This window comes from Bufo gargarizans, chromosome 2 (genome assembly GCF_014858855.1).
Source record: "Bufo gargarizans isolate SCDJY-AF-19 chromosome 2, ASM1485885v1, whole genome shotgun sequence".
NCBI lineage: Eukaryota > Metazoa > Chordata > Amphibia > Anura > Bufonidae > Bufo > Bufo gargarizans.
The window spans coordinates 602,030,183-602,052,713 of NC_058081.1; the positions used below are offsets into that span (position 1 = coordinate 602,030,183).

General features: G+C 42.7%; 1 protein-coding gene across 1 annotated transcript in view; it reads left to right on the forward strand.

Moving 5' to 3' along the window:
- Nucleotides 1-22,531, forward strand: part of WNT4 (Wnt family member 4) — a 71,063-nt gene that overhangs the window by 42,214 nt on the left and 6,318 nt on the right. The window contains exons 3-4 of the mRNA XM_044281946.1: nt 18,160-18,291; nt 20,375-20,517. Of these exons, the coding sequence (XP_044137881.1) occupies nt 18,160-18,291; nt 20,375-20,517 (275 nt within the window). The remainder of the gene's footprint in view (nt 1-18,159; nt 18,292-20,374; nt 20,518-22,531) is intronic.

A 22,531-nucleotide genomic window follows, 5' to 3' on the forward strand; every position in this document is an offset into this window, starting at 1 on the left:
CTAAGAGGTCATAAACCCACCGCAAAAATGGTTAATCAGGGAGGCATATTAGTGAGCAAGTGAGTTCTAGCTGGTAATAGCAGAGTGTTTACGGCTGTCCGCATGGTGGAGTGCGGCTATTTTTTTTCCTTCTTCTACGTTATACAGTCCGGAGACCAATAATGGCATTAAACGCTAAACTAGAAATGAAAGGAAAAATAAACATAAGCTCCATCTCAGCACAACATGCACTTTCATATAAGCACTGTGTTGACATGCGTGTCCCTTTAAACTTGGCAATATTCCCAGCATTCCAAATGTAAAAGCTACTGCAGTAGTACCGAGGGTGACGACAGGGAATAGACCTCATACAAAACACAGCTGGCTGTACCATATACAGCGTATACATCATTTCCTACAGCATAGCAGGACACGTTGCAGAGGTTCAATCTATGTAGGTAGATTTCAACGCTTCATTCACACAGGTGCACACTATCTTGGTGTCAATTATGGATCTGGACCACGAAGACATCACTTTCCCCATGGCATTTTTGTGGTTTACTGTTTTTCTCAGTTGACGTCAATAGGAAAAAACACAACACAGGCACTTGTGGTTTCTACATATGGTACCACGGTATGTTTTTCAGTTCACAATTTTACTAAATATTTCAAAAGCTATGTTTTTTTGAGCATGAGTCACAGGTCAGGCAGAGACATAGCATGAAGCTCCCGGGCCACAATGCAAAATGTGTAACAGGGGCCCCTACCTACCATGTGCCTAAGGGCTCATGCACACAACCATAGCCAGTTTTTTTAGTCCACAAATTGCGGATCCACAAAACACGGATACCGGCAGTTCGGAATGGTCCTGACCTCTATAGAACAGTCATAGGACATGTTCTATTTTTTTGCAGGTGCCACAGAACAGACATACGTGTGCCATCTGCATCTTTTTCAGCCCCACTGAATGCAGATTAGATAAGGAAAAAAAACAAAAACATTTGTGTGCATACGCCCTTAATGTGGGCTTACTCAAGCACCAGGACCCAAGTGTTTTTGCTACCTCTGAATCTCAAAACACTAAAGAAATTAAGTTTATATTAGAAATTGCCCCCCATAAGTGTAGTAGGGCAGTTTTCCTGGATCGTAGATGACAAAGCTGCGAAAGTCGAGTTAGGTGCACTGTTAGGCCTCATGCACACGACAGTTTATTTTCACGGTCCGCAAAAACGGGGTCCGTAGGTCCGTGATCCGTGACCGTTTTTTCATCCGTGGGCCTTCCTTGATTTTTGGAGGATCCACGGACATGAAAAATGAAAAAAATATCTAAGTCAAGTTTGCCATTGAAATGATAGGAAAAAACGGACACGGATCACGGACGCGGATGACAATCTTGTGTGCATCCGTGATTTTCACGGACCCATTGACTTGACCGATTTTTCCACGGACCCATTGAAAGTCAATGGGTCCGCGAAAAAAACCGGAAAACGGCACAACGGCCACGGATGCATACAACGGTCGTGTGCATGAGGCCTTAGACTGGGATTCTTTGGGCCCATAATTCTAAGAGTCCACCATCCTTCTATGAAGAAAATATACATGTCTATTTTTCATTGCATCATATTCTTTGCTGTTATCTTTGTGCACACTGGACTCAATAAGATCTCATAAGTTATTTAAGAATAATCCTACAATGGCATGTGAACTTCACCAAAGTCACTTCCAAGCCGGGTTATCATCTACTGGACCATCAGAGGCTATAAAAACAAAAAGAGGCTATAAAAACAAAAAGAAGAGATATTTCATTTACCCCCCACTGACTTATAATCCACCAGGTATAATCCATTGGGTTTCTTGGTATGAACAGAAATCTACATGACTAATATCATTCCTAGATCATATAGTATTTATGTGTTATATAATAATTCTGAGTTTACACAACACAATGAAATTGCATTATTTGGTGCAAATTTTGCAATATGAAACAATATACCCTTTTTTATTGATTGGACTTTTAAAAAGGGATTTCTAGGTCATCACATCTGATTCATCAGGTTAAGGCCTCTTTCACACTACCGTTTTTTTTTTTCCATTTTGCGGTCCGTTTTTTGTGTTCCGTATACGGAACCATTCATTTCAATGGTTCTGCAAAAAAAAAACGGAATGTGTTCCTTATGCATTCCGCTTCCGTATTTCCGTTTTTTCCGTTCCGTTGAAAGATAGAGCATGTCCTATATTTGGCCGCAAATCACAGTCCGTGGCTCCATTCAAATCAATGGGTCCGCAAAAAAACCGGAACACATACGGAAATACATCCGTATGTCTTCCGTTTCCGTTCCGTTTTTTCTGAACCATCTATTGAAAATGTTATGCCCAGCCCAATTTTTTCTATGTAATTACTGTATACTGTATATGCCATACGGAAAAACGGAACGGAACAACGGAACGGAAACGGAACCACAACGGAAGCAAAAAAACGGAACAACGGATCCGTGAAAAACGGACCGCAAAACACTGAAATGGACATACTGTAGTGTGAAAGAGGCCTAAGGCCTATTGCACACGGCCGTTTTTTTTTTCCGTTTACTGGCCGTTTTTTGCGTTCCGTATACGGTCCGTATACGGAACCATTCATTTCAATGGTTCCGCAAAAAAAACTGAATGTACTCCGTATGCATTCCGTTTCCGTATTTCCGTTTTTCCGTTCCGTTTTAACATAGAACATGTCCTATTATTGCCCGCAAATCACAGTCCGTGGCTCCATTCAAGTCAATGGATCCGCAAAAAAAACGGAACACATACGGAAATGCATCCGTATGTCTTCCGTTTCCATTCCGTTTTTTCCTGAACCATCTATTGAAAATGTTATGCCCAGCCCAATTTTATCTATGTAATTACTGTATACTGTATATGCCATACGGAAAAACTGAACGGAACAGAAACGGAAACACAACGGAAATAAAAAACGGAACAACGGATCCATGAAAAACGGACCGCAAAACACTGAAAAAGCCATACGGTCGTGTGCAATAGGCCTAAGGCTACATTCACATGACCATATCCATTTCGTGGTCCACAAAATGCGGTTCTTGTGCATCCCTCACTTTTTGCAGGCCCTATTGTAAAAATAGCTATGCTTTTCAGCAAAACAGACAAAAATAGGTTATGTTGAATAATTTACAACAGATCCACGTGCATCTATGTGCTGTCTACATTTTTTGTGGCCCCATAGAAATGAATGGGTCCAAATGCAATCCGTAAAAAAATGCGGATCAGACGCAGAACGAAAATACTGTTGTGTGAATTTAGCCTAAAGTAAAGGCCACACCCCTTCATTGTTTACCTGGCACATATTATGGTGTCTGTGCCTTGTACTGCAGCTTAGCCCCATTTGCTTTGAGCTGTAATATCAGGCATAGTCACACATTCTGCAAGGTCTAAAAAAAAGTTGGATAACTCTTAATGGCCTAAACCAGGGATGCTCAACCTGTGGCCCTCCAGCTGTTGTAAACCACAACTCCCACCATGCCTTGCCGGAGCATGCTGGGAATTGTAGTTTTGCAACAGCTGGAGGGCCACAGGTTGAGCATCCCTGGCCTAAACACTTAGGATAGCCCCAGAAAAGCCCTCTAATGTCAATCTCCATATCCCAAAACGTCCCCTCCCCCACGCCTAAACATTTGTCTCTAGTTATAGAAACATATGCGCTATTATGAATATTAGAAAATTTCCAACTGCTGTTTCTCTAACAAATGGGATTTTAAGTAAAGAATCTTTTTCCAATCTATCAAACACATCCTTAGAATTCTGAGAAAGAAAGTGGGCGCCAGACTCAATAAGAAAAGGTAAAAATGTCAGCTATTTACAAGTTCTAAGTGTATTGGCCAAGGGTCAATAATGTAAATAGTCAAGGTTTTTTAGTGATATGCAGACCCCAGAGGATCCAGGCAGAATACCAATAATGGTTTTTTTCTCATCCACATTGAAATGATCACGAGTTTTATTTTCAGACACAGAAAGCTGGTTTATGTTACACAACTGATAGTCAAAGCTTTATAGTCATCATCGTTGAGTTCAATGTAGTGGATACAATTCCCCTTACAAATCAGAAAAATGTAAGTTTTGGAGTCTGGGTCAAAACCAATGTGTCTGCCTCTAGGTCTTCTATATGTGCTTTCACCCAGCTTTTCCTGTCTACAGAATGGCAAATCGTCTATGGTATTACTGCTTCTGTATCACTGTACACTTCAAGAGAAATGGAGTAAAGCTCAGTGACAATGCTCGTTAGTCCTGACATGACCTGGTTTGTTACAATGTATCAGTCCTGGCTCTTTAGTTCACAGGGGAATGCCTAGAATGTATACAATTGTATCAAACACTTTTTTAACGTCTGTATCAAGTCTCAGCCTCAGGATGTAAATGACAATGCTTCTATACAATTACAGCAAGCAGAGACATTAAATAGGGTGAGGAATTGAAACACATGGGGAATTCATCATAAGGCCTCTTTCCCACGGGCATGTGCGCCCCGTTGCCGTATTGCGGACCGCAGTACACGGGCGCCCTTCCGTGGGCATTCCACTTCACGGAATGCGGACCCATTCACTTCAATGAGAACGCAAATCCGGAGATGCAGAATGGTGCGGAACGTAAACCCTACGGAAGCACTACGGAGTGCGCCCGTGGGGTTTCGTCTCGTACTTCCGTTGCGCAAAAAGATAGAACATGTCCTATCTTTTTACGGAACGGCCGCACTGCAGACCCATTCAGTCCATTCAAGTGGATCGGACTGTGCTCGTGCATTGCAGCCCGCATTTTGCGGGCCGCAGCACGTCCACGGGGCGCACACGTCTGTGGGAAAGAGGCCTAAGGGAAATATTTGAAGTCAGTTTGCTTGAGTCTGCTGTGGTGTACTTTAAGGCCTCTCTCACACGAACGATACAGATTAGGTCCGGATGCGTTCAGGGTGCGTTCAGTCAAACTCACCATTTTGCAGGCAAGTTCTGTCAGTTTTGTCTGCGATTGCCTTCAGTTGTTCATTTTTTTCCACGCAGTTGCAATAAGTTTTTTTACGCGCGTGATAAAAAACTGAAGGTTCACAAACGACATCTCTTAGCAACCATCAACTTGCTTGCGGATGCAATGAGTTTTTCACGCAGCCCCATTCACTTCTATAGGGCCAGGGCTGCGTGAAAAACACAGAATATACAACATGCTGCAAATTTCACGTAACGCAGAAGTAATGCGTGAAAAACAACGCTCATGTGCACAGACCCATTGAAATGAATGGGTCAGGATTCAGTGCGGGAGCTATGCGTTCACGTCACGCATTGCACCCGGGCGGAAAACTCGCTCGTGTGAAAGGGACCTAAGTCACATTTGTCAAACATCGCATGTTATTTGATACATTTTTTTATCCTTAAACCCAGGCATCCTCAAACTGCGGCCCTCCAGCTGTTGTAAAACTACAACTCCCACAATGCCCTGCTGTAGGCTGATACTTGTAGGCTGTTCGGGCATGCTGGGAGTTGTAGTTTTGCAACAGCTGGAGGGCCGCAGTTTGAGGATGCCTGCTTAAACCTAACACTTTTGTCTAGAAAAGCTCCTCCAGTTTTCCTAGTCCAACCCCCTACTGGAGAGAGGTTTAGACTTTTTTTTTTTCCCACAGGGGGCCGCTCCATTCTCCCGGTATAGGCTCCGGTATCTTCAGATTTTTGGCTCAACTGGGAGGAGCCTGCTCTTGTTCTCCTGGGCGTCTCCTTCTCCCAGGCTGGAGTGCTGGCCAATCGCAGCACTCAGCTCATTGCCCAGGAGAACAAGAGCAGGCTCCTCCCGGTTAAGCCAAAAATCTGAAGATACCAGAGCCTATACCGGGAGAACAGAGCGGCGCCCAGGTATAACAGTAAGTGCAGGGAGATCCCTGGGCGCCGCTCTCCATGTCTGTATACTTAGTTTAGATTTTTTATCGTAATGAAAGGTCCTCTAAGTCATAATTCTGGAGGGAAGGCGTGATGAATTTGCCCCATAGTTTATTAGCGATTTTGCAATAATTTCACTTTACTTTAGTTGCATAAAATTGGGGAAAATAAACCTCAGGGCTCGGGGGCTGCCTGTTGCTCCAGTTCTCAGTCCTGCCCTGCTCATCAGTATACCAGTTTGGGTGCTCCAGTGCTGATTGTGCCCAGTCTGAACAGCCTTGCTTGGATCTGATATCTACCTCATGGATTTCTGGATCTCATACGGTTTGAGGTGCTAGTCTGATCCCAGCACAGTAAAGTCTGGGAATTATCGAGCACTGTGGTTGACATTTTTATGGAGGCTCTGGAGTTGGCACTTATGGTGCATGTGGTGGTCACTGTCATATTAGCTTTTAGATTGTCACTCTTATGGGAGCATTATGGTTGTTATAATTATGGTGGTATTGCAGGGACAGACTGGCCATAGACCCTACACCCAATCCCTGCTCACGACCCCTGGCCGGGTACATAACGATCTGATATTCTCAGCATTAATTAATGCTAGAAGTATCTGTTGCTCAGCCAGCAGCCAGGTACTGTACCCTCAAATTCAACTGTATCACCATCCTCAGCATAGTGATAGAGCAGTATTTTATGCTATGCTGTGGTATTTGGATTGTTAGGGTGGTATTTTGTGCTGCACTATGGTATTGCTGGCCCCACCTACTTCTGTTGTCCCTGCCTACTTGTGGCTTGTGTTGGCAGTGCCTACTTGTTTTGCCCGCCTTCTGTCAGTTTGGACTCGCCTATAACTTGGGCCCACTTTTAGTTTTTTCAGGGGCCACTTTAAGTTCCCAGTCCGCCCTAGGGTATTGTGGTTTGCACAGTTATATGGCAATCTTCCTGTGGCTGTCATGTCCTCACTGTGGTTGTCATTGTTATGGGGGAATTGTGGTTCTTTCTGTTATATGGGCAATGGGGTTGTCTCTGGTATGGGGAAGTGTAACTGGCACTTATGAGGCACTGTGGCTGTTATTTTGCCAGTACTGTGATTGTCACTGCTCTGGGGTCATTACGTTTGTCACTGTCATTGGGCATTGAGGCTGTCATTGTTATGGGGCATTGAGTCTGTTACCGTTATGGACATTGTGGCTTTCCCTGTCAAGGGGCATTGTGGCGGTCACTGTTATGGGGCATTGAGGCTGTCACTGTTATGGGGCATTGTGGCTGTCACTGGCATGGGGCACTGTGGCTGTCACTGGCATGGGGCACTGTGGCTATCACTGGCATGGGGCATGAAGGCTGTCACTGTTATGGGGCATGAAGGCTGTCACTGTTATGGGGCATGAAGGCTGTCACTGTTATGGGGCATGAAGGCTGTCACTGTTATGGGGCATGAAGGCTGTCACTGTTATGGGGCATGAAGGCTGTCACTGTTATGGGGCACTGTGGCTGTCACTGTTATGGGGCACTGTGGCTGTCACTGTTATGGGGCACTGTGGCTGTCACTGTTATGGGGCACTGTGGCTGTCACTGTTATGGGGCACTGTGGCTGTCACTGTTATGGGGCACTGTGGCTGTCACTGTTATGGACATTGTGGCTGTCACTGGCATGGGGCATTGTGGCTGTCACTGGCATGGGGCACTGTGGCTGTCACTGTTATGGACATTGTGGCTGTCACTGTTATGGACATTGTGGCTGTCACTGGCATGGGGCATTGTGGCTGTCACTGGCATGGGGCACTGTGGATATGACTGACATAGAGCACTGGAGTAAACCCTTGTGGGAATATTATGGTTGTAACTGTCATGTTGGCAGTGTGGTTGTCCCTGTTATGAGGGTATTGTGTGGTTGGCAATATTATGAGACACTGTGGTTGCTTCTGTAATTGGGGCACTATGGCTAACAGTGTTATCCTGTAGGTCACTGTAACTGGCATTTGTGGTGTGGTGGGCATGGAGCTTGTCTTGCGCAATGCTCACTAGCCAGGTACTGAAATCGAACATGTGAGAAATTATCTAAGCCCTATTCCATGTACATGATATATTTGTATTATAACATAGAGGTGGGGGCACCAATTTTTCATTTCATAATATTACAGAATTTGGGGGATGTTGCATTTGTACCAGTTACATAATTAGATGACTGCTGATTACTATTGGGCGAGCATGCTCAGCCGAACACCATTTTCACTCACAGCCAATAAACATGCGGGGAAGTACTGCCACTCACTGTAATGCTGTAGCCATGCTGGTTACTGCCATTACAGTGATTGGCTGGCCGGAACGCGTCATCAGGTGCTATATAGATGACACGTGGTTTGGCTCAGTCTTAGGCTATATGCACATGACCGTATGTGTTTTGCAGTCCACAAATTGCGGATCCATTTTTTTTTTGCGGATCTATTGTAACAATGCCTAAAACGGACAAGAATAAGACATGTGCTATTTTTTTTGCGGAGCTACGGAACGGACATACTGATGTGGACAGTACACGGAGTGCTGTCCGCATTTTTTGCGGACCCATTGAAATCAGTGGGTCTGCAGCCTATACGCAAAAAAAACCGGAACAGACACTGAAACAAACAACGTTCGTGTGCATGTAGCCTTAGTCAGGGAGAGCTGCAGCAGAAGGGACAGATAGTGTAGGGACGGGAATTGTTTAGTGTTGGAAGGTGTTAAAGACCCAAAAATCCTTTTAACCACCTCCCATCCGCACGTTGACTATAAACGTCCGGGAGGTGGTTTTCTATCTCTGAATAGACGTTTATGAACGTCCATTCAGAGATCGCAGCTGCACACTAATCAGTGACAGCAGGGCAACTCTTAGAGAAGGCAGGGACAGTGCCCAGTGTCCCTGCCTTCTAGATCGCTGTATACAAAGCGCTCACCGAGCACTGTGTATACAGTGCAGGAAGCCCGGCGGTCATGTGACCTCCGGGCCGGAGAGTGCAGGAGCTGTCGGGTCTTTCACAGACCTCCATCAGCCCTGTGCTGAGGCTTTACAGCGCTGTACAGACTCTCTGGGGGGTGTATTTCTTCTGTAACTGGGGCTGCTATGTCAGGAGAAATCAATAGTGAAAAAAAAAAAAGTGACGTTAAATATCCCCCAGAGGTCTTATATGACCTTATGGGGGACGCAAAGTGTAAAATAAAAAATAAAAAAATAAAGTGGTAAAATAAAAAAAAAGGTTTCACATGTAAAAAAAAAAAAAATTCACCAAGTAAGGAATACATATTTTTTTTTTTTCATTGAAAAAAAATAAATAAAATAGACATATTTGGTATAGCCGGTCGGCTCTATAAATATATCACATGATCCACCCAATCCGATAAACACCATATAAAAAAACTAAATGTGTCAATAAAAGCCATTTTTGTCACCTACATCACAAAAAGTGCAACACCAAATGATCAAAAGAGGAAGAGAAGGGTAGTTTCCTCCCCCCGACCTACATTGACGGATCTGGAATCGCAAGGGTACCCAGCGCCCCCGCCTCCTAGGCACGACAATCTCTAAGGACCTATCCTGGCGTCCCAACATCTCGTCCATCGTAAAGAAGGCTCACCAGCGGCTCTACTTCCTTCGACAACTGAAGAAGTTAGGAATGGCACAGGACCTACTGAAGTCCTCTACTCCTGCACCATTGAGTCGGTACTGTGCTCCTCTCTTCTGGTTTGGTATGCCGGCTCATCAGCCAGTGACAAGCACAAACTACAAAGGGTCATCAGCTCGGCGGAGAGAACTACCCGACTGCCACTACCACCCCTTGACTATCTTCCCTGACAGACTGTGCTCCTGGGCTCTGGAAATATCCAATGAGCACTCCCATCCGGGCCATCATCTCTTCAGATGTCTAAAGTCCGGCCGCAGGTATCAGGCCATCCCTGCCAGGACATCGAGGAGGCTGAACACTTTCTTCCTAACGGCCGTCAGACTGCTGAACTCACCACGTTCCATCACCCGCTCATAATCCCTCACCCTGCTGTCCCCCCCCCCAGTACTATGCCTGTACCTGTGCCAAACCCAATTCCGAGCACGATCGATTGTGTCGTGTTTGGCGAATAAAGCTGATTTTGATTCTGATTCTGAAAAAAAGGCGTATCTCTCACAAAATGGTACCAATAAAATTGTCACCTCATTCCGCCAAAAAATTAGCTACATGTTGGCCAGGCTTTGTGAGCAGCAGAGGGCAGTAGTGGAATACCAGCTGCAGCACGGTCGTCGCCTTTCCAGTCAGCTTCCGCTCTTCACAAGCGAGGAGTGGGCATGGATGTCTGACCTCTGTGAGGTTTTACACAACTTTGAGGAATTAACACAGATGGTGAGTGACTCCTTTGCTGGCTGGATTCATTTTTACATCCATTTATACACTGCTGGTTTCCATGGTTATGACCACCCTGCAATCCATCAGTGATGGTCATGCTTACACATTAGTAACAGCCTGTATGGTGGCCGGGACCGTGGGAGCTCACATAGGCTGTGCTTTCTTCCTATAGTGTGCAAGCACGACCACCGCTGCTGGATTATAGAGTGGTCGTAACCATTTAAACGAGCAGTATATAATGTGATAGAAAAATGAATCCAGCCACAAAATTAAGTAATATGGACAATCACAATACATTAGTAAGTGCCTGGTATTAACTTTCTCTACATAATAAATGCTATTTGCTGAAGAGAGACAATTCCTTTAACTATAATGGGCTCCGGCTGCTTTCCAGCATGAGTGCTGATTTTTGGAAAGACAAAAACCATTACATGAAACTGTTTCTGTCCAGCTCAAAGCCGGCATTTTACTAGAAAGCGTCTCCCCGTCGGATCCTATTATAGTCAATAGAACTATAGTCAATGACAGAACAGTCTGCCGGATCCATTAAACACAAATGTGAACCCTCCTTAGGCTTTGCTGGTTGCTATGAGAAGAGCTGCCTTTAGACAGTGTGCTGCAGAGCGTGCGCTCAGTGTCAGCAGCAGCAAACTAGCCCCAGAACACATGGAGCACTTTAACGCTGCTATTTTGCAGATGAGACTTGAAACCTCAGGCCGGCATACTTGTAGGACATTAAATATCCTCTGGTAAAAGTGTCCTGAGCTGCTTCCGTTGGGTTCTGCTGACTCACCGTACTCCACTGTTGTCTGTTTTCTCAGCGGTTGTGTGAACTACCAGTGGGATAAAGAAGCAATTTATGGTGAAATGGCTATTTCCTCTCGGTCTCAGCACTGTACGTCATTGTTTGACACACTGCAGAGGGCAATCCATAAAATTAAAAAATCATCACGATCTCTGGAAGGATTAACCCACATTTCTGTTTTGCTAACATTAAATGCAGTCACTGACTTCTTTAGAGGACGTGGCACGTGGAATCAAGCGTTTCCCTCATTTATCACGATATGTGGTGGGAAAAACGCACAAAAATGAAATTTACCGATATTAAATTTAGACACTAAAGTGGTCATTTACTATTCTGCAATTTGCCTCAATTAGGCGTATTTCAGGCGCAGATGGCGGTGCAACGGTTAGATCTAAAACTGTGGGCCCATCTCATTCATAATTTTCCACGACAGTTTTAGGCGTAGAAAATGGTCTAAATGTAAGACAGCAAGGAAGCTGGCTCTGGACGCGCACCTCTTCATAATTTCAGCAGATCCAACACTAGCGCGGGGCCTTTATTAAGAACGGCGTCTAAAACGCTGGTCTTAATAAATGTGCCCCTAAGTTATTTCTTTTTTCTTTTAATAAACTGAATATGGCACCCAAACTCAATCAAACCATAATATGTCACCATTTCTCAATTGCGGGTGCAAACATCTCACAGCCCCTTCTGCCCCTCAGCATCTGCAACAAAAAAAAATGTTTTAAAGACGTCAGTTTGCATCATTATTACACATTAAAAATCAATGTATCCATTAATACACAGAAAAAGATCAGCAGACTCCCACTTCAGTACTTCACAGGCTATTCGTATTAATTCCATATTTAAACCTCTAGGTTGTAAAGATTGCAGGATATGAATCTATTTTAACTCTTTCTTACATGATGATCTCTCCTGACCCCCCCCCCCCCCCCCCCACACACACACCTCTTATCAAGGATGATTAATTGAATGTCCCCTTTCAATAAAGTGTCTAAGAATCAGTAAATAGTCCACTTTTGATAGTACTCTTGTGTTCATTACTTCTTTCTTATCGTTGTCTCCACTACATAAATCAAACTTCAGGGACACTCTACCAAATAATTCAGAACGGCAAGTGTATCTCACCCTTAACTTTCAGTATGCTACCACTGTTACAACATCCCGGACAGGGAACAATTCCAGGCCTTGGGGGCACTAAATGTGTTTGACTGTTTTGTTCCAATATCAGATCTTACAAGTCTGTCCCTCAAATTCTTATTTTTCCTATAGGACCTGAATGAATTCCAAGATCTCTGGCCATACCCCATGTACAATCTGCCAGTCATCTCTTATTATATGTGTAATCCTATATTGATACAAAGTCACACATCTTTTATTGAACATTCCATAAGTGTTTAAAATATGCAAATGAGCTGATTGCTGCACAAAGGGAACCCCTGCTACCTTCGGAGCACATAGGGCGTTCCTGCTACCTTCGGAGCACATAGGGCGTTCCTCCTACCTTCGGTGCACATAGGGCGTTCCTCCTACCTTCGGAGCACATAGGGCGTTCCTCCTACCTTCAGCCATCCAGCCACTCCCTCTAAAGGTTGATGATCAAAGCCAGGCATTAGCCATGTCATCTTGTCTGGCCTTGTCTTCTTGCACAAGCTCTGTCCGATTAAATATCGGTGCGTGCGCAGTAGACTTGTTTTTGTCCCAGCAGAGACTCCATGTGCCAGTGTATAATCACACGGTGCTCACCCCTGAGCACTGTTATGCAGCCCATATATAATCTACATAATGAGCCAAATAACGTCTATAGATTACAGATCTTGCACTGATCCTGAACTACATCCTGTATTATACTCCAGAGCTGCATTCACCATTCTGCCAGTCTACGGCTTGTCGACAGACACACCTCTAACAGCTTAGCAGCACTACTACAAAGTAGTGGGACAATTTGTTGTTTTTCTATTTCTGACTATTAGAGCTATAATTCCTACACTTGCTAAAATGCATACCACTTAAGCAAACTATGTAGACATTGAATCAGCAGAAGATGCTGGAAGATTTGATTATCTGAATTGTACATCAAAGAAAAACATGTCTCTTTGGCCTCATGCACACAACTAAATTTTCATCTGTGTGCTACCCGCATTTTTTGTGGGGCCATGCACACATCTGTACTTTTTGTGAATCTGTGTGGCCATTCCACAAAGTCATAGAACATGTCCTGTTCTGATCTGTATTGTGGAGGAGAAAAATCATTTCTAATTATGGGAGTGAGAGAAACGTGCATCTGTATTTTGCGGATCCGTGGTTTGCATACCGAAATACAGACATGGCCGTGTGCATGAGGCCGTATATTTGATTATTACTACTCAGACATTTAACATAATGCAGACTAAGGGCTCATGCACACGACCATGTGTATTTTGCGGTCCGCAAAACGCGGATCAGCAAAAAATACGTCTGTGTGCATTCCGTATTTTGTGGAAAGGAACAGCTAGCCCCTAATAGAACAGTCCTATCCTTGTCCATAATGCGGACAATAATAGGACATGTTCTATCTTTTGCGGAATGGACATGCACAGGAAGTAACTTCTGTTTTTTTTTTTTGCAGACCCATTGAAATGAATGGTTCTGCATACGGTCCAGAACGGACATGGAAAGAAAATACGCTCATATGCATTATTTAAATACTTAAATATGTAAAGTGAGCAATTTTTATAAAAGATGTAGCATTCACAGAGTAGAAAGGGTCCCTAAATCAAAATCAAAATCTTCCCATTATGGTGCCAGGTTTTGCCGTCAAGACAAACGAGCATGGTGTTTGTTCCCCCTCCATACCTTTGGACGAATTCCTTACCCTCCTGTTTACTAGCAATGCAGCTTCTTCCTTCTGAACAGGTTCTTGCCACCCTAGTGTCTCTCCAGGGTCTCCATAGATGATGCATGGTTTGCCTATCTATCTGGTAATTCCCGTTGACTATATGCATAAGCTTCACATATCCTGATGCTTCTGCATATAGGACCACAGAGCTTCCCCATAGTTACAGCAGATATGTTTGTATAAATAGAGCCTCAGAACAGTGCCCGTCATTGTGGGTCTGGTCTAGCACAACTCTGCCTTCTAAGCTGGCATCACACACAAGTCAATTTGTGGTAAGAAACACCGGTCAGAAGTAAAACTGCAGTCTATAAGTCTTTGCCTCATTGTTTGACACTGGTTGTTTTTTGGGGGAGCTGTGTGAAAAAAAGGGGGGAAAGACTTGTGGTGTGTGAGATTCCAGACTGGAAATGCCAGCGATACTGGAATATAAGTCTTCTCTTCTTAGGCAGCCACAGTGCAAAACGACCCACACGAGCCTGCTGTTAACCTCAACTGACTTGGAAGGGAGTCAGTCCCCACAATAGCTCAGTCTGGGGCTTTTTTTTGGCAAGCTCTTTCTATGATGCCAGATTATTTGCAATGTGGACCAGCTACCAGTCAGCTACGACCACCAAAGTAGTCCCACTTATGTTGACAGGAGGTATCCACAGAAGAGACATGGAGGTGAGAGACGGGTCTATATTCAGAGTTACCATAAAGTTGATATAACATTCCATCTTTCCAAGCAAACTACTGCGGATAATATTTGCTACGGTGGTTAATTAATGCATGGGTCCAGAATATGACTGAATGTATTGTATTAGGAGCAGTCATCAGAGATATTTACTACTCATATTAGACAGTATTTCATACTAAAAGTTTTTATATGAAGTTTTTATAAAATTCGGAAAGTCTTCAGACCCTTTCACTTTTTTCACAGTTTGTTATGTTATGGCCTTGTGCTCACATAAAAAAGTGTGCCTCCATCTTTCTGCACTCAATACCCCATTGTGAGAAAATGAAAACAGAATTTTAGAAATTTTTGCTAATTTATTCTAATTTGGTAAAAGTTTCTCTTGATCATCTTTGAGATCTTGAGTCCACCTATGTTAAATTCAGTGGATTGGACATGATTTGGAAATACACAGCCCTTTCTATATAAGGTCTCACAGCTGACAATGCATATCAGAACAAAAAACAATCAATGAGAAGGAGAGAACTGCCTGTAGCACTCAGAAACAGGATTGTGTGATGGCACAGATCTGGAGAAGGCTACAAAAAAGTTCCTAAGAACACAGTGGCCTCCATAATTCTTGAATGGAAGAAGTTTGGAACAACTAGGACTCTTCCTAGAGCTGGCCGCGCCACCAAACTAAGTAATTGGGGGAGAAGGGCATTGGTAAGAGAGATAATCACAAGAGAGAACCCAATGGTGACTGTGCCCAGGACAGCCAGACTTTGCCAGGACTGTCTTTGAAAATCAGGGACAGTCCCTGCAAATTAGGAACTGTTGGCAATTATGTATATAAAATGTAGGGGATGTGTGGTAGCTAGAATTATTTGCCGTCCAGGAGGTCAGAAAAGATGGATGGTGGTGAACCCCAAAGTATTTGTAATGGTGGTGGTATCCATCTTTCCTTGAAATAGGTAAAATTAAGAAACGGTTTTTAGAATGGGGAAATACAATGGTTTATATTTACTGGTAATTTTTAGGCACTAGTGCCAACTATCCTTGTTTTTTTTTTTTTTGTGTGATTGTCCTGTATTATAGAAGTTCAAATTGAGGCTTATGCAAAAATGTCACAATGTGGGTATTTCTACAAGATTTTGTAGGCCTAATCGGGCAAAGAAGTTGGGGATTAAAATGTTGGGAGGTATGGAAATGGACTGTGATAACTGCAGGATGCTTCTTGTTATGAATAGAAAGCTTTGTTGCCATATAGCTGAAATGGGATTTTCAACATCTCATCTACACGGTGTGAACATTTTCCATGCAGAAATTGACCTGCGGTGTGTATTTTAAAATCTGCAGGATGTCAACTGTTTTTGCAATGCCGAGGTTGAGATCTGGAGCAAATAGGTCAAAATTGTGACAAAATCCTCACATAACACATGTGGATTTTGGTGTGGGTTTGATGCAGAAACGAACACAAAATCCACATAAACTACACTGTCATGTTCGCATACCCTAAGGCAACCCCTTCTTAAAGAAAAGCCCTCTCAATGGATTAGGCATTACATGCCAGGCATTCCAATGATTGGCCAAACATGTCAGGCATGGATATACCAGGTCCAACAGAGTATTTCTCCATTGTGGTTCATACAGTTGGGTCCTGAGTGGAGAAACCTGACACCCCCAACCCCCATGTCTGTGACATCCATGTGCCTCAGTAGATCACGTGGACAAATGTTGCCCCCAATTGTTTGGTATTATAGATTTATCCCGGCATAGGGGGCTCCAAGTGTCAAAACCAGCTGAGGAAAAGAGGCATTGTTTCCCAAAGCAACCCAAATGGGAGTTCAGCTTTCATTTTGTAAATTGCACTGGAAAAATGAGACGTGGACAGTAGTTGGTCGCTATGAGTATCCAGGGTGAGATTCATCAAAACTGATGCAAAAGGAAAGTAGAGGAGTTGTCCCTGACAACCAGGTTAATGGAATCTGATCTTTAAGAGTAATACTTTTCCTTTAAGTTCCACTACATGACAGCTCAACTGAGAATAACACTGGTAGTCACTGAGCCTTCTGGAAATGGACTGTAAATCTGTGGTACAGGAGGCTTGGAGTTTTAGTTGATATGTGGAGGACACGATGATCAACGAAACAGCAAACATCCAAATGTACAGTGAAAATGTTTCGATGAGCTAGACATAATAAATATTTGGAAAAGGTTGCTGCAATCGTAAACTTGGACAGCTGCTACGATGTTTTGTGGAGAGGGAAGCATTGCTTTGTCTATTCCATGTCTCAGCGCTGAACGCTTGTGTTTAATGACAACTTTTCTATCATACTTTATATTTAAAAAATGTAATAAAAGTTTCATTTAAACCTTGGCAAGAAGACTGTATGTCTCACCAAACCAAACCATCCTCACCAAAATCGCAGTTTAAATTTTTTTTAAATAAAGAGTGTTAAATATGAGAAGAGAAATTTAAGATCTTTTATCTCTTGTCCTTGTCTACATTGTCTCTTGTCTACATCGGCGGGGGTCCCAGATGTTGCACCCCCACCGATCAGCTACTGATGACCTATCCAGAGGATGCAGAGATAGCATTCAGGACCCAAAGCCAAATCTACTACATAATAGGATTAACATTTTACAAAGGGTATGTGGTAGATGGGGCAAGTTGTAGATTTTGTTTTGGGGGCCCAAGAGCTTCAAGTTACACCTCTGGGTTCCCAAATGGTGGCAAAATGGAAAAGGAAGAACAGACCCTTCAACTATCCCCATTCATTTTATTACAGATTTGTCCTCTCTGGCACCAGCTCTGAATGAAATGATTAGTTTGTGTCCCATCCAGTAATGATTTGTGGTAGGAAATCTGTGTTTTTCATCACTGTTATATAGGTTAAAGGAAATGACTACCACAGATATGTGGTTGTGAACTCATGGCTCAGAAAGTGCTGCAGGCAAGTCAACCTTCTCTCTGAGGACCCAAGCTATGTTTGCACAAGCAAGCAGGCAAGGGCAAAGCTAGAGGGGGTGCCTGGTCTCTGAACAGGCAATACACCTCTTCCACATACGATGACACCAGTACTAGGAATGACACATAGCAGGTGGGGGGTCATATTACTGATTTGCACTGGAGCCCAGGAGTTTCAAGTTATGCTCATAGCCTGTCTTGGAGCATCCAATATTGGATCCATGATTAACCGCAGTTTCAGGCAAGGTCGTCTAAAGCACATTGTGAGAGATTTATCAAAACTGGTGTAAAGGAAAACTGACTTAGTTGCCCCTAGCAACCAATCAGATTCCACCTTTTATTTTTAAGAGCCCCTTTGGATTATGAAAGGTGGAATCTGATTGGTTGCTAAATCTTGATGGTCATAGACTTCTATTATGACGGAATGCATAACAATATTCCGTTATGCATTCCGTCATGGAATTGCATTATGGTCCGTGGTAACAGAATCAAAAAAGGAATTCAGAAATTCGGTTCGCTCATCCCTACCTATGAGTTCTTGGAGATCATTTACAGTTTGTTATTATAACTCACAGTTTTTTTATTGCAGGCACCAGGGAAGCAGCTTTCGTGTATGCAATATCTTCGGCAGGAGTCGCCTTCGCAGTGACCCGGGCATGTAGTAGTGGAGACCTAGAAAAATGTGGCTGCGATAGGACTGTTCATGGGGTCAGCCCTCAAGGTAAATACAGTTATATTGCATTGTCATATACTGTACATAGGAGCTGAATTTAACCTGGAAAGCATAAATGCAGATCACTCATCTACTGTGCCCCAAAATTACTATTTGGGTGAGCACCGTATATTCAGTCCAGGACAAACATATCCTTATAGTAACCTCAAATTCTTCTGCATTTCCAGACCACATCTTTGAGTAAATCCATAGTGACTTGTAGACTTCTAAAAGTTCAACTGACAATATAGAATTTTTGAAATGTCTCATGCCTAATCATTTTGACCTAATGACTAGCCTGTAATTTGGAATTTATGCCCTTGTGTTCTGGATACTAACGCCTTTTTCTTTAATTTCACACCTAACTGCTCCGTTGAATATTACTATAGAACTTCCTGACCTAGGGGTAATTTAGTTAATGAATTATAGAAAAAGAAATGACCCAGATAATTATCATATGAACTAATGTGGTATTTGCAGAACTACAGAAATGGCTGTGGTTGCAAGGACAAATTATACTGCAGAAACCCAAAATGCAGTCATAAAAAAAATAATATAAGGGGGGACTTCATGGTTAGTGACCCTTTTTTCCAGGACTTGCAGAACCATGGGTTTGCACATAAGCTGTGCCATTTTGTCTCTTGGCCTTCCAGATTCCAGGGGAGTAACTTTAAGCTCCTTGGCCTCAATGTCTAACCTGTAACAGGGCACTACCTAAGGCAGGTGTCTTTTTAAGTGGCATAGTGGTCTCTGGTCATCTCGGGCACCAACCAGTTTCTTCCCACATTACAAAAACATAACTTTGTTATCAAAATGGGCTTTTCATCCAATTGACACTAGAATTCAACAGCTTTAGGCCTCATTTACACAAATGTTGTTTGTTTCTGTGTCCATTCATTTTTTTTTTTTTTTGCGGATAGGATGCGGGCCTATTCATTTCAATGGGTCCACAAAAAATGCCGACAGCACACTGTGTGATGTCCGCATCAGTATGTCCGTTCTGTAGCCCCGCCCAAAAAATAGAACATGTCCTATTCTTGTCCATTTTAGCCATTGTTACAATGGATCCGCAAAAAAAACTGATGGCATACGGATGGCATCTTTTTTTTTTTGGTGGATCCGCAATTTGCAGACCACAAAACATATACGGTCGTGTGCATGTAGCCTTATGCAACCACACACTAAATAAAAACATTAAAGAAATTGGCCAGTATGTGGCTGCTGTTGACCAATGTGTATGTAAGATGACTGGCCTCGTTCACATCTCTGTTAGGAGACCCAGAAGGCCGTTTTTTTTGTCTGGCGACAGCCGGCATTTGCGCCAGATCAGGCAGCCAGATATCCTAAACAAAGCTGTGAACACATCCAATATGGCACTTACTAATATAGCCTTTGTTGATTTTCTGTGCAGTTTGCTATATTTCTTATGCTATGTCCCCTTGTTGGGCAAATCTTCTGTACTGTCTGCATAGAGGTCTTGTCCATAAGATGGCTGCTGATGGAGGCTCATGTGACCAGAAATATCACTCATCTGCCTCCATTCTAACACTGCACTAAACTCCCAACAGTGCAAGTGCAGATAACAGAGGCAGTGTATTGGAATGGAGGAGTAATTTGCCTGGTCACATGAGCCTCCATCAGCAGCCATTTTATGACAGGACCTCTATGCAACAAGGAGACATTTCTTATGAAATATAGAAAATGGCGCAGAATTTCAACAAAGTTTTTGTTAGTAGGTGCCATATATTCATTTTACAAACACATTTGGGCAACAGTAGCCAGAAAGTAGTCAACCCCTTCAAGGGACCAATTTTGTCCAAAATTTGTCCTAGTGCGCTGGTACGGAGCTCGAATTACATATCTTGGGTTGCTCTAAATATTGCTTATACACCTAAGGAAGGGTTAGAGCAGCCCAAAATGCAAGCTCTGTATCAATTGGAGTTTAGTATGCCGCTAATACAAATTCCATTATTTTATCATATCCCTGTTCCCTCTATATACTATACATACATAAATACTTTACAACTACTGCAAAAAATATAACATTTTTGACTTCAGATGTTTTTTTTTCTTGTTTTAAATCAACCTGCAGGGTTCCAGTGGTCAGGCTGTTCAGATAATATTGCCTATGGAGTGGCCTTCTCACAGTCCTTTGTAGATGTAAGAGAAAGAAGCAAAGGTGCATCGTCCAGTAGAGCGCTAATGAATCTCCACAATAATGATGCGGGCCGTAAGGTAACTGGTCCTTTCATTGACCTCATTTTACTGACTGGGTTCAATTTTTTTTTGTATATAAAGCCTATAAAGATAAACTAATGAACCGTACACAATAATACCAGAATAAATATAAAATATATCAAAATGTATTAAAGCACAAATAAAAAAATATATAAAAAAAGGTGAAACAAGGGGGACACAGAGCAAACACAGCTCAGGTGGAGAACCAGACTCAATCCCCATATTGATATAAATCCTAGGCAGTGATTGCCTCTATCCCCTATTGGATATGGCCTGGTCACAGTTGGTAAAGTTTTTAAATAGCTAACCAAGCAACAAAAAAATATAAAGCCATTAATATAATTGATAGTATCACTAGCCAAACACAAAAGCAAATGTGCAGAATCAAATAAAGTAAACAATATTATTATAAATATATATCACAAATAACGGTGATAGAAAAAGAATATAACCTAGTGATAACTGCAGCATAGGATCATAAATGAGGGCTGAGTTTCATAGTATACAGATCAACTGCACATATTACCCATGTCCCGGAGCGGTCTGGTCCACCATGCCAATGCTGATACCCTCGACACACGTTTCGCCAACCCACTGACTTCGTCAGGAGGCAAAAGTATAATAGAGAGTGGGGTATAAATAGGGTGATAGCCCACATGTTCACCTGTGATCAATAATGGTTGCATCCCCAGCATGATGTGGATACCAGCATCACAAATGCGCGCCAAGCCACCCCCATGTGACAATGCCTTTACTCCAAAAATGTTACATTCCAAGGGTGGAAAATAATGGCTGCTGGTGAGGATATCGCCAAGACTCTTAGCTCTCTTCCAGGAATACAAAGGATAGCCTGAAAGAGAGCCCTTTAGATCCTGGTCAGATAGCAAAATCCACCAATACTTTGTAAGAATGCCCCGTATTTTGATTTATTCTGTAAAAAAACATTTCCCGAACTTGGGTTCGGTTCCAAGTGGTACCTGCTAAATGTTTTTTTATAGTATAAATTAATTACTGTTATTATTATGCAAAGTCTCACAAGACTTTTCAAAGTAATAACTTCGGAGCCAATACATTCTAATACTGTACAGAGCGCTCGCTCCGTACAGTATTGAAACTACGTTTTATGCAAATCGACTTCGGATGTTACATCCGAAGTCGATTCTCTCATGCCTATTATCCCCTACTTTAAAACCGATTGATAAGATCTTGTATAGTCAATGGGGATGGAGCTGCGGCACGGCAAAATAACGGCAGGACGGGTCCGACAGGGTGAACAGCCTGTCTGATCCGTCCTGCCGCTAGTGTAAGAGTACCCTAAGAAGAATATCAAGAAATTTGACCTAGGAGCGGCTATACTTCCATGTCAGCCTTATGTAAAGATCATTCACATTAAGGTGTTGGATTTTTCTGTCCTAAGCAGTACTTTTTTGATTAGACACTGACATAATTACTGGAGGATCTAAGAATAGTTGAGCTATTTGTCTTCTCAAAAAAATATAAAAATACTTCAGTGTATTATAAGGTCGTGTTCCAGCTCAAAGATCACTGATGTGACATGTCTCGAAAGTAAGATACCATCAGTCGTGGTCTGTGAGCCTGCAACCCCACCATGATCTTAAACCCCACCATTTCGGGCTAAAAGTCATTTTTTTCAGTTGGTCTTTATTAAAAATATTTAGCCATTCTGTGACAAATGGTTAACTGTTTTCTGTGTGAATGGTACTTTCACTTTCACTTTGTGCTGGTCATCTAATAACCCTTACCTCTAAATTACTAAAATGTCATAAACACTTATTTAAGCCACATTCTTATCAGTAAGATAAGAATTAAGCTTTAATGAGTGTTTTCTAATGTCAGAGAGCAAAGATAAGGAGCCCTAAGCAACCTGCCTGACAGAGCAAAGAGAAAAAACTGATCCTGCTAGTAGATAAACTTAAAGCTGTGAAGGGAAAACAGCTCATCGTTTTTAAAAAAGACCAAATGAAAAAAATGCCATATGTACCAAAGGTGT